A 13,748-nucleotide genomic window follows, 5' to 3' on the forward strand; every position below is an offset into this window, starting at 1 on the left:
TAGAGTAATACCAGCATTTTTTAATAGGTCTGGAAAAATGTTGTTTGTAATAGCGTAGTTATAGTCTTTATGCATAAAATCAGAAGAAACAATAATGTTATCCTTGAATATTCTAGTTGGTATATCGTCCTTTTGTAGTGCTCTAGATTTATCTAGCTTAAAAGTATGGTTAGATACCTTTTTGAAGGTTGTATGTTGGAAAGAAAAGGGTATAAAATTATAATTGCAATAATACTTGGATTCGATTTGTATTTAAATATTGAATTTTCTATTGGGTCATGGATTAATGCTTTGTTAGTTTCAGTGATCGGTTTGATGTACAACTGCAATATAGTCTCTTTATAATATGCGTTAAAATTATCGGCCACAAGTTTATCATCTGATATTGTAGAACCATTTTCCACTAAAACAATTTTTTCTTTAAGGTGTGAGTTCTCCTTAAAACATGGCTTCACTGTTTTCCAAAAGGTTTTATTGTCGGTAACATTTTTAGTTTGAAAATTTTCAAAAAATAACTTTTTAGTATTTCTTAGGAGTCCTACACAATAATTTCTTTGTCGGTTATATACTTTTTAACTAGATTCCGTTTTATTCAAGCGATAACGGTTTAGTAATCTTGACCAATTAAAGTAATTAAAGCTTATTTAAAGTGACTACTACGGTATGTTTAAATCCAAAAACTTAGATTTTGTACGTTTTTTTAAATTTATATCCTTTATTTGTCCATTTTAAAAATTTTCGTTATCAAAGTATTTGAAGCATCTGTATGTAACTATTCTTCGTTTTTGCTTAGGTAAATTACATCTCAAGACCAAGTTTTGCAGTTTAGGAAAGTTGGATAAACCTATTTAAATTGCATTTGATTAGCAAAAATATTTCCGAGCATTTTTTAAGATGAGGTCGATTACTTTTGGTTTATGTATATTTTTAAAACAGCTTGGTACTTTTATAAGAGATATTAATTTATACATAATACAAAACTCTTCCATAAATTCATTTTTCATCTCAGCATCAAAATCGCCCATGACTATTAAATATTCATTTTTTCCAGAAAAATAAATTTATAAAAAACTGATCGATTGACGAGGTTTTAGGATTATAACGGCAGACAATCAACTATTTTCTGTTTCTTAAATTTATTTCTACAAAAAAGAATTCATAATTACTATCATCATTAGTTTTTGTTAGTATCTTGGAAGGTTAGTATCTTAGAAGGTTTTTATTATTTTTTTTTTTTATTTTTTTTATTTTTTTATTTTAGGTGCTCCAAGAAGCCCTAACGGTCTTGTCACAAAGCACCGCGGAAGTGCATTTAACCAGGAAGTTCACGCCTCCTTCCTTACCGTGACGCGAAAATATGTCCCGAGCTCGTTTCGAACCTGGATCTGCTGCTTATAAAGCGAGCGTTCTAACCACTGCGCCACGGCCGCAAGGTTAGTATCTTAGAAGGTTAGTATCTTAGAAGGTTAGTATCTTAGAAGGTATATCTTCTCTAATATATAGCATTATTCCAACTCCAAGTTTTGATCGATCTCATCTATATGGTTTGGAATACCCTTCAATGAGGAATCGTGTTGAGAGGAAGGAGTGGTTGATTTTAGTTTCAGATATTATTAGTATATCAATATTGTCTTGAGTTATTTCTTTTAAAGGTTCAAATTTATTTTTGATTGAATTAATGTTTATGTGACCGATTATTATTGATCGGCAAAACTTCCTTCTAGGCCCATAAAAGTATTATCATTTTTATACGCTCAGAAAGAAGTTTTGTCGATCATTTCAATTATATATTTGTAAGATACAAGAGTTTCTGATAGCTGATGATAATCTTCTTTCTTTTTTTTTAGTTCAACTGACAGAAGAGTTGATGGGGTAGATTGGTTAAAGTTAGAATTTGATTTCGGAGAGCGGTATATTTTCATATATAAGTTTACGTTTAGGCTGATTTTTGATAAAGTTTATCACTAATTGATCAATTTGTATTGTAGTTTGCAAGATTGCTTGTAGTTTGCAAGATTGCAAGACTTCACTATAGTGAATAATAAAAGGTCAATTATTTAGGTTTTATGTGATTTTTAGCACTTTCTGATGAAAGGCAGAATATCATGAAAAGGAAATATTGTTTATATCAAACTTTAGATCCCTTATAGACATCAATATTAAATCTTACAAGAGCAAAAAAATTTATTGTATGCTATAAAGATATCTTTTTTTTAATTTTTTAAATTATTTTTCGTCATTTTGCACATTTTACAATGTTATCTATAAATTTAAATAAATATATATAATTACAAGCTGACTGGGGCAAATAGAAGACAAAATGACTTATTATCAAGCCCCTTTGTGAAATACAAAAAAATACAATAAAATTTTATATCTTCCATTATTATATAAAAAAGTGAAATTAATAAGTTTAAAAAAAAAATAAAAAATTGAAGGTTAAAAAAGAACTTAAAGTTAAAAAAAGAAGATTTAAGATAAAGTTAAAATAAAAAATAACAAATAAAAAATTACAAATACATACTCGTAAACATATTCAAGACAATAAAAAAAAAAAAATTAAATTCGCTACATATGCATATACATATTCAATACAATATTAAAACTAAATAAAGTTCATAAAAAATTTAAAATACAAAATTATTTCAATTTTTTTAAAAAAATGAGAAAATGTACGTAATGTTTAAATTTAGTAAGTGTTTTTTTATAGTTCTTTTAAATGTAGCGTGTTTTGTAAACCCATTAACAGCTAACCGTACTAGCTCGTGCGAAGTTACACGGAAGATGATGCGCTGTTGTAACTATTGCTTTGAAGCGGCCGACAATGATAGCACTGACAACATCGTTTGGTTGTGCGTTCCATAGGCGAGCGACGTGGTTATTGAAGAAATTATAACAAACGAGGCAGTTATTGTCCATTTCATGATGAAAGCGCTTACGATGATCGTAGCTTGGTGAATCAATATGCCAGCTAACTGAGTCAATATTGTTTTCGATTGTACCTAAATGAGGTAAAATTAACAAATTTTCTAGCTGTACTTTTATTTCTTGTATATATTTGAATAAATATTGTAATATAGAACAAAAAAAAAAAGAAAACGTATGGAGAAAGTGAATTTATTACCAAGGGTCTTTGAAGAAATCACATATTTTAGGCGAATGCCAGGGAAAATTTTTGTTCAAAATAGGTAAGTAAGAAACAAAAACCTTTTCAAAAAATGCAAATAATAAAATAAAATAGCGAATCAGCAATGACGTATTTAGAAAAAATCAAAAACAAGATAAATAATTAAACCAAATGAGTTCGCCGCAAAACCCTATTTCCAAGAAGTGGTATTCAAAGACGCTACCAAATAATTCCCAGTGCTTGAAAATTACCTTACAATGTTTGAGCAGTTTGTCTGAAGAATGTCATTGTTATGTTGAGCCCCAAACGCGTTGTCCTGTTTTCTTGATAAAGTAGGAACTTGACAACAAGTATGTTATATAACTTTAGAAGTTCTGTAACATCCATATAGTCAACTAGAAGTTGTTGTTCTAAACATGGATGTTATAAAAGTTTTAACATTCGATGCTTTCAACTGGAAATGTTATAATCTCGAAAAATGCAATAGCTAAGGCAACTTTAAAGACAACTTCTAAAGGTATGATAAATTATTTGATTTGCAGAGCAATAATCTGTGGGCTAATATGCAAGGTAGATAATGCGGTCAAATGTGTCTTGCAATTCGCTTAGCCCGGGCTGAAATTATTTTTGAATAATATTATCGTTGATTTTTATTTGTACCTCAATCAAAGAAATTGCACCCGTTGCTGCATTTAGTATAGCGGCAAATGCAGTGAATTTTGCAATTTAAAATTTTATTGATAATGTATTTATTTTTGTGAATATCATATATATAAATAAAATTTAAAACGTTGATTAGAATTTTTTAGGTATTTGGCGGAAAATATTTAACATTTTAATAAAAATGTTTCCACGCTTGAACCGATAATTAAAAAAAGAAAAAAAGTCAACTCGTATTTTTTAAGAAAATTTAGTAAGAAAACATATAGATGAAGGTTTTGATGCTAAAATGAACTTGATCTCACGGAACTCTGTCCAAAATGCAGAAACCTACAAGAAAAAGATATTAATTTTTTATCCTCGATATTATTATACAACTGTTATGATCTTTTTAAATGAATGGTATACTTTTTTTTTTTTTTTACAAAACGGAAAAGTGTCAAAGGTGCACACTTCCTGGAAATGAAAAGAGTAACTATTTCAATACTTAGAAAATACAAGTAGTTGCTGAAGTGCAAGTAGTTGAGATGTTACGTTAGCATCAACGCAATATTCAACGCAATATTCAACGCAATATTCTCAATGGCAACTATAAAAAATTTTAAAAGGGGAAACGGAATGTATAATAAAACTAAAAACGTAAAAAACAATCAAAACCAATAAAAAATAAGTTAACAAAAATAATTAATAAATAAAATTACAAAAACTTAGTTACAAAGTTGACTTTTCAAAAATCTATTTATATTATACAACATAAATTCCGATAAAGAAACTTCCCAGATTAAACAAAATCTATCCGAGATGTAAACTAAAACATAATGGTATTTTTAATCACTAAAAAAGTATTATTTTACTGAAAAAACCCAACTCTAAGAATTTAACCAACCAATGAAATCAAGAGCAAACGCTAACGTCAAACCTTTTTGTGGGGAACATTAAGGTATTCTTGGCAAAACTCCAACACCAACACCACCATCGTGCATGCTCATTTCTGTAGTAAGAGTCCATGCATTTGTCCATGGATCATACGTTTCAATAGAACTTAGATTTGCTGCACCATTATAACCCCCGATTGCAAAAATCTTTCCGCCCAATGTAACTGTTGAAACACGGCTTCGACGTTGAGTCATCGATGCAACGTTTGTCCACTGATTGTTGCATGGATCGTAAAACTCTACAGAACTTAAAAATGATGTTCCATCATAACCACCACAAGCATACACTCGACCGTTTAAAACTGTTAAGCCAAGGCGACATCGCCTTGTTGTCATTGGTGCTATAGCACGCCACTGTCGCAATGTGCTATCATACATTTCACCGCTAGCAAAAATAGTTAAACCATCGTGTCCACCAGCACAATACAGTTTACCTATAAATAAATGTAATATAAATAAACTGCAATACATCATCAAGATTAAAAATTAAAATAAAATAAACTTATGTTAAACTTTACAAAAATTTATAAAAACTCTTACCATTCAAGGTGCTTACGCCAGCAGCACTTCTCAGTGTCGACATTGAAGCAACAAATCTCCACTGATTCAATTCTGCATCATAACATTCCACACTATTTAAAGATGAGTTTCCGTCATAACCACCTACTACAAAAATTTTGTTGCCTAATACTGCTGCTCCAACTGCGCTTCGACGGATGTTCATAGGACATACCTTTTTCCAGCTAAAATTAAATTATTTTTCTTAGCCTTATCATCTCTATATATATTTATAAATAATTTATACTTACATAGTGATCGAAAAATGACCTTACTCGAAAATCAATATATACTAACATAGACAGCAAAAGATTCAAGTACAGTACTGTATTGCAAACATTTCAATAAAAATAATTTAATTAAAAAAAAAAAATTGAAAAAAAAAGAAGGCAAATAATTTTTTTTTTCTTCAATATTTAAAAAAAAAAATCTTCAAAATATCCTATGGGAAAACAAACAAATTAACGGAAAATAAAATACTTTTTACTTAATTATTCAGTAAGTTTAAAATTTTTTTCGGATTGATAGCTGATTTGAATTTTTATAAGCTATTTTAAAAATAGTTTAAAATAAATTTGTCAAGTTAAAAATTTAATTTTATGTGATTTTGTTTCAAAACATCTTAACTAGTTGAGCTATATTATAAAGTTTCAACACACGTTCGGATTTAAAACTTTAAAAACTTAAATCTACTACTAAAGGGTGGCCATTTTGAATTTCAATAAGGTTTATTTAGTCAGTATTTAAAATAAATGTCTAGTTAAACAATTTATCTTTCTGAAAATTTATTTCAAGGCTAAAATTGAATAATCATGCAAGGTTAGATGCAATTGTGAATGCCATTCTTTTTTTATTATTCATTATTCTAAACTCCATTTTAATATATGTATGTTTGTTTTCTGTTTAAATCTCTGATGTGGTGTTGTGGTGTGACACCCAGTTGTGGTGTAATACACCAAAACCAGGTGTGATTACAATCCTCTCTTAACTGTATAACTCTGAAAAACAAACCTTGATGAACAAGACCCCAGCACGGAGAAACAAATTGATCGCGGAATTACCAGGGACGTGGTGGGGATCAAATTCGAAACTTCTTACTTATGAGGCAAGCACTCTACCGCTACATCGCTACCACATTAAAAATTGAATTATTATTAAAAACATGATTAAAGTACATAAAACACTAAACATTTTATACAAATATTTATGATCTTCAAAGTAACTTGATAATGAATCTAGTATCACTTACCCTGCTAACACTAAAGCTTTTGTAATTCTTAATCTTTTACTTACATTTTCCAAACAATACTAATCAGTTACCTTCAATCCTTGAATATGTCTCGTCTCTGAACCTAGTTTGTGCTCAGACTCACCTTATCATAACACTTTTTAATGCTACCTTAAAGCTGACTGTTTATCTTTTAGGATTTTCTTTGTGATAAAGATTCCTTCTAAGATTCTCTTTGTGATAGTCCTTAGACTGATAACTTTCGCCTTGTATAAAAAGATAAAGCAAAACTATTTGCAAAGAAATTTTCCTATAACTCATGTCTTAAATCTAATGATCACATTCTTTTTGTAATCCCAAAGAAATTGCTTAATCCATTGTTAGGTACCCAAATCATTTGGGCTTCATTTGGAAGTTATTTCTCTTTTAAACTCTTCTACAGCTTGTGGCTAAATTTCTCAAAAATGCCACCGATTTTAAAATTTCTGATAGAGGGAACCTTTCCTTCCTTTACACACCTCCTGCCTTACAACTCCTTTCACTCTTTCCAACTTATATTTTCAAATAAATAACAACAATGGTGATGATACAAATGTATCATTACCATTATCAAAGTTGTTAGCCTAATCAATTGTAAATATATAGACATAAAAATTTATAATTTAAATTAAAACTTTTATCTCTGATAAATTAAAAGTTCATTATCAGATAATTAAATTGATTTTCCCCAATAAATCTTATTGGTTCCATGAACATACTACTACTGTGTCTTTTTTTAAAGGGGATTTTAATTAAATTTCTGATGAACTAATATAAAAACCTTGGAAAGATTTAGTTTTGTATAAGCCCCAGTTTTTAGGTCTGTGATTATGGAAATATGTATATATATATACATATATTTATACATATTTCATATATGTGTATATATATATACATATATATATATATATATATATATATATATATATATATATATATATATATATATATATATATATATATATATATATATATATATATTTGAGTAAAAAAAATGAGTAAAAAATTAACTGATAACCTATTAGTTAACATTATAATTAACAAATTTTTAAGTATTAATTTTTTTTTTGCGTTTTAAACTTTGCTTACATTCAAAATAAAATATTAACATCCTACAAGTTTTTATTTACATTATAAACACAAACATTCTATTGGCCATTTGCTTGCATAAATTATTTAAAATATCCCTCCAAGATTGAACCAGTTGTCTGGTACTGGTGGGACAAAAAGAGCAAAGGTTCGTAAAGAAAATGAGAAGAAAAATAAACAAAAAATATTTAGATTGCATTTGTTGAACAAAAAATAAAGAAAAGCGTGAGCAGATAGTTAATTTATTTTTAAATCTTGTGACTTCTATAAAAGCAAAATTAAAAGAATTCTTTTAATCAATATTTCTTTACAGTTTGATGACATTGAGATCAATATAAACGATTCCAAAGAGTTGCAAAATATCTTGGAGTCCTCAAGGTATTGAAGGCTCCTAAAAAATCAGCTAGATTTTTAAATTGTTAGTCACAGGGACCAACAAATATATAAAAAAGATCTTGATACACAAACTAGACCAGCTTCTAACAACCCTGCTCATGGAAATCATTATTCTTTTTTTTTTTTTTTTCCCTTTAATTATTTTCGCTTATAATTCTTTATATATTTTATTTAATGAGTTTCTTTTATGCGTTGCTTTAAAAATTATTTTTTAACTATATGAGTTTACTCATAGAGTGAATTTGTATTTAAATGTAATTTAATGTAAAATTTAAATGTAATTTAATGTAAAATAAAGATTTTAAATTTTAAATTACATACTTTAATGGGTAGATAAATTATTATTATTATTTATTTTATTAATTGTTTTAGCAAAACTTCAAAAAAGTAATAATATGTAAATATCATAAATCACTATAATACAAACAATGATATTGAAAATTAAAAAAAAATAAAAATAAAATAATAATAACAAGTATGAAATTCTAAAACCCATTATTTAAATTCTGTTGATATTCATTTTTACTAATTATTTCAGATTCTATACCAGTTTAAAAAATATTTTATTTATTAAACAGTAATGATAATTATTATAATAGTAATAGTAATAATATATCAATGCTGAAACAGAGATAATGTATCCCTGCAGAACCAGGTTATTGCAGCCATTGCTATAAATACAGGGGTGGCGGTACAGTAGGGGCTTCAGCCCCCTCACTTTTAAAAGTGTGTGGGCTTTTGGTAACATAGCCCCCCCCCCCTTTTTTTTTTTTTTTCTTGTTTTAAGTCACAACTTTAAGCCACTAGAGGTCAATTAGTATTTTGTATTTGAAATACTAACTTAACATATTTGCTTTGAATCACATTTTACAAGCTTCTAGGGAGCAATCAGCGATTTGTATTTGAAATAATAACTTTATGTGTTTGCTTTGAACAATGCTTTACCTTTCACAAGGGAGTGAATATTATATAAATCTATACATAAGCACATTTTACATAATTCACAACTCCTAATCTTACAACTAGTATTTCCTTACAACGACAAAGAGCCATGACGGAACCATCTTATAAAAAACAGCAAACACTGATTTCTTACTTTGTACATGACAAGCATTCCTCAAGTCCAACTTTACAAATGGAAAAAATTATTCAAGAAGGAAACAAAATTGAAAAAACTTTTCCTGCTTGTTCCTGGTGTGAGTGGAATGCTGAAAAAACAGAAATAAATCCTGCTGATATTGAAGCAACCAAAAAAATGTATGGCAAACAACTTACATTTTTCAATGAAAAATGGATTATAGATTACCCTTGGATTCATCATGTCATTCCAAAAAGAAAGTATTTTGCTATATTTGCATTGGTGCTGTCAAGAAAAACTGGTATCTTTTTCAAAATGCGATGAACATCGCATCAAAGACGAAAGTCTTTTGACAATTGGTTATGATAATTGGAAAAAGGCTGTAGAAAGACTGAGAAAACACGACCTATCATCATTTCATAAGGAGGCACAGGAAAAATTATTTACACTACGTGCAGCAGATTTAAAAACCATACATCAAATGATAAGTGAAATGCATGATAAGCAATGCGATGAGCATTACAAGTGTTTAATTCTGTAATCTTTACATTAAAATGTGTTACTTAACAAGGCTTAGCTACTCGATGGAATGATGAAATTGAAGGCAATCAGTTACTTTTAATGAGGAGTGAAGATTATCCACTTCTATTGAGCTGGCTGTCAAACAGTAAGTACATTTCTCATGATATTATTAACAAGATGATAGAACTAATGGCAAATTATGTGCTAAGAAATGTATGATATTAAATCAAGAATTTTTTTTCTCTGTAATATGCGATGAAACTCAAGACATTTACGGTATTGAGCAAATGTCTACATGTGTTCGATCAGTTTCTGAAAATTTTACAATATACGAAGATTTTCCTGGTCTCTATGTAGTTGATGCTACCAACAGTAAGTCACAATATGTGATGTTTTATTAAGATGTGGACTAGACAAGAAAAAGGTGCGGGGGCAAAGTTACAATGCTGGCACCTTAATGTCAGGGAATCTAAGTGGTGTTGCTAAACTATTTCAAGATGGTGTCAATGAAGCAATTTTTATATTGTTACACACATTGGCTCAACCTAGTTCTTCAAGATGCTTGTAAACAAGTCAGTTGTATGAACGTGGGACAGGAATTGTGCCAGCTGTTGTATAATTTCATTTGTTTAACTCCAAATAGACTGGTAAGGCTTAAAAAATTACAATGCGATATGCTTGACGAGGATGTCAAACAAATCAATTTAAGTGCTCCTTGCCAAACTTGTTTTACCGCGCGGACCAAATCATATGATTCAATTCTGACAAATTTTCAAGTAATTGTTTTAAAGCTTCAAGAAATTTCTGAATCAAATGATTCTAACAGAGCTAAAGCAGAAGGTTTACTTGATAAATTATTATCATTTCAATTATATTTTGGGCTTCACCTGGCTTATGATATGTTTGCAACTGTAGAGCAAGTCTCTTAACATATGCAATCTGCTGAAGTAGATGCTCAAACAATTGCTTCATCAATAGTGTTATTAAAAATTCAAATATCATCTATGAGATCAGAAACACATTTTAAATAATTTTTTGAATCTTGTGTTAATGAAGGAGTTAAGAAATTTGGTTGCAATTCACCTCATGCTTCTATGCCTCGCCAATGTTTAACTCCTTCTCACTTTGATAATAATACTTTGAACATTCACAAATGGGATACAATGGAATATTACTGAGCTCAGTATTACGAGGTACTTGATGTTATAGATAGTCAATTAAATCAGCAGTTCCCATAAAATTTAATGAAATCAATAATTGCTTTAGAAAGGTTATTGTTGTTACTGCAAATGGTGATACGGACATAAAAGCTTTAGATAATATAAAGGTTTTCTATAAAATGATATATTTTATAAAAAATTAAAAGCTGAACTCTTTCTTTTTAAATCCATTAAGGAAACTTATAACATTACATGTAAAATTAACATCAAACAGGTAATATCAATCACAACTATATTTGATATGTTAAATGACTGTAAAGGAGTCTCAATAATGTTTTCTGAAATATCAAAACTTCTAAAAACTTACTTGGCGACACCGAGAAATCTTTCTCTCATCTAAGAATGATGAAGTCATATAGTCTGTCAACCTTGACTCAGAAGCCATTGAATCATCTTCTACTTCTTCAATTTTATAAATTGAACACCGCGGAAATAGATGTAAAAGCTATACAAAAGATTTTATAAATGGAAAAAGAAAACACCAGAATTTCTTACTTTGGAAAACGTTGCAACATTTTCTTTTAATTTTAAATTTTAGTGAATTATATTTATAGTTGATATTATATTTTATTGAAATTGGATGCATGTGGTTTTCTTTTAAGAATAACTGAAAATTAATATTAGTTTTATAAAGTTTGAAAAATATTTTTAGCCCCTCCATATCTTTTTATTTCCTTTACTTTCCTTACCCTCCTTTTTCCTTTAATTTCCTTACCCTCCACACTTTTTATTTCCTTTCGCCATCCCTGTATAAATATAACCAATATTTATACAGGGAGGAGGACAATCACAAAATGCAAAACGAGCATTTAATTGTAAACGTTGCTGGCAACAACACCACTGCAAATGTAGCTGTCAGTAATCATATCTGGACGGTTGCCTTAAATGAAATTAATGATATTGCATGGGTATCTTCAGTTTTTAAGTTATTCTGCAATTTTTTGTTTGTAAAGAAATTAAATCTTGCTTGACAATTTTATTACCAGTTCAATATTCAATTTATTTCCTTGCCTATGTATATGAATCCCAGATTTATCAATAAATAGAATCGTAAAATTTGACCATTGAATTTTTTTATACCCACGAACAATTTTATACATTTGGATTAAGTCTCCAGTAGTGCTTATTTTTTTGGTTCGTTATTTTAGTCCACTTTGAAGTTTTAATGAAACATTAAATAATTTAATCAATGATTATATATCTATTAATTTGCTTGAAAAATTATTTTGTATCTAATCCTAATATTTAGATAATTTAAACAAAAATAATTCAAAAAGGTTTAAAAAATTATTTGTGTCAACCTTACCATCCAAGCGCAGGATCATATCTTTCAACATCATTTAATCTCACAGTTCCATCAAAACCACCAATTGCATAAAGTTTTCCATCATGAATTGCAACACCTACTCTTGACCTTTGAACAGACATCGGCAGAACATGGTTCCATTTTCCAGAAACTGAATCATATTTTTCTACAATTGATAATGACTCTCCTGATGATGTTAGTCCACCTACAACATAAATCATTCCACATGATTCATTGCATCTTCGTGGAAGAGTTCGTTCACTATTTAATTCCTTTCTACGCTCGGGCATTAACTTGTAATCTTTAGCTTCATCTATCAAATCTCTGCAATATATATTGTTATGAATAATTTCTTCTGTTAAAACTCTGTCACTTAAATACTGAGGAGATAATAAAGGAAGCCGCACATGGGCAAGCAATCTTGGTAAGTATTCTTCTCTTTTTGCAATGTCTACCTTAACCCATGATACAACTGCCTCAAATATTTGTTCCTCAGAACGAACATTTAGGTCATCTTTTTTAATTATTTCTATTAAATTATCAATATTAATTTGCATAAATTCCTCAGACTGTGATACTTCTACAAAATTTTTTTCAAGGAAAGAATTTGCTGCTTTTAAAAGTTTCTCACATAAAAAAGCATCTGCTAAATTTCGTACTGTTAAACAGTTTTCTGGATGCAACTTTTTCATCAAATAATTTATACAAGCATCTTTAACACAGTTAATTTGCATTAAAGATGCAGCAGATAACAAGTTATGGACGTTATCGATTCGCACGTAAAGATTTTCTCCATATATAAAATCAACAAGAGCTTGAAGTGATTTACTATCAACACCATGAATGTATATCTTAGGCGAGGAACTTTCAATCATTTTGTTTGTAAACATGGCACTAAAATAAGGTGTTGTAGCAGCTAAAACTATTTTATGAGCTTTAATTTCATTATCCTCTGCAACTAGAACTACATCACAAAGACAATCATTTTGTTTCAATTTCAAAAAAGATTTCATAATATCACGAAGAATATCAGGTCTAGAGGAAAGTGAAAATATTTCTGACTCCGAAAGACCCTCGTCGTCAATGCTCCTGAGAGAAGAGAAATGGTTATCACTAGGAGAAAAACTGGCTCTATTTGACTTTTCTTCTCGAAACTCATACCCATCCATAGCCATAGCAAGATTTTTTTGAAAAAATTATGCACTTGAACTGATTTAAGACAATTTTTTTTAAATTTGTTTACATATTTAGGTAAAGTGCGCATGCGTTATTTTTAGATAAAATTCTTACTGTAACTATGTGTAGATAAATTACGGATATGAGTCAGAAATTAACACCTGACATTCAGACTTAATAAATCGATAATTTTATTTAGAAGCATGAATTTTTAATTTATATTTTAAATGTAAAATCATATGATAAATTATTGATTATTATAAACGTCAAACTATTAAAGTTAAGTACATGCTTAACGACATAGAGGTTGGAAGCACGTTTTTATTAATTTCTTTTTGGTACATCTTGTTTATTTTATTTAGTTATTATATAATTAAAACTTAATAACTGTTATTTTCAGATATTGCGGTCAAC

The 13,748-nt window shown here is 28.9% G+C and overlaps 1 protein-coding gene across 1 annotated transcript; it reads right to left on the reverse strand.

Annotated features, from left to right (window-relative positions):
* Nucleotides 1-4,454: 4,454 nt before the first annotated feature.
* Nucleotides 4,455-13,483, reverse strand: LOC100198267 (kelch-like protein 18). The gene is made up of 3 exons (XM_065810150.1): nt 12,159-13,483; nt 5,263-5,465; nt 4,455-5,156 (listed from the first exon to the last, which is right to left on the reverse strand). The coding sequence occupies exons 1-3, from the start codon at nt 13,331-13,333 to the stop codon at nt 4,723-4,725; spliced, it is 1,812 nt and encodes a 603-aa protein (XP_065666222.1). The 5' UTR covers nt 13,334-13,483; the 3' UTR covers nt 4,455-4,722.
* Between the last annotated feature and the right edge of the window lie 265 nt (nt 13,484-13,748).

Source organism: Hydra vulgaris, chromosome 11, assembly GCF_038396675.1.
Source record: "Hydra vulgaris chromosome 11, alternate assembly HydraT2T_AEP".
Taxonomy (NCBI): Eukaryota; Metazoa; Cnidaria; class Hydrozoa; order Anthoathecata; family Hydridae; genus Hydra; species Hydra vulgaris.

What these genes read in the sequence shown, in the direction of transcription:
- LOC100198267 (XM_065810150.1), bottom strand. Translation starts at nt 13,333, where the DNA reads ATGGCTATGGATGGGTATGAGTTTCGAGAAGAAAAGTCAAATAGAGCC. An exon ending in TATGATCCTGCGCTTGGATG is followed by an intron (nt 5,466 to 12,158) that starts GTAAGGTTGACA and finishes ATTTAATTTTAG; the next exon opens with CTGGAAAAAGGTATGTCCTA. An exon ending in TGGCGTAAGCACCTTGAATG is followed by an intron (nt 5,157 to 5,262) that starts GTAAGAGTTTTT and finishes ATTTATTTATAG; the next exon opens with GTAAACTGTATTGTGCTGGT.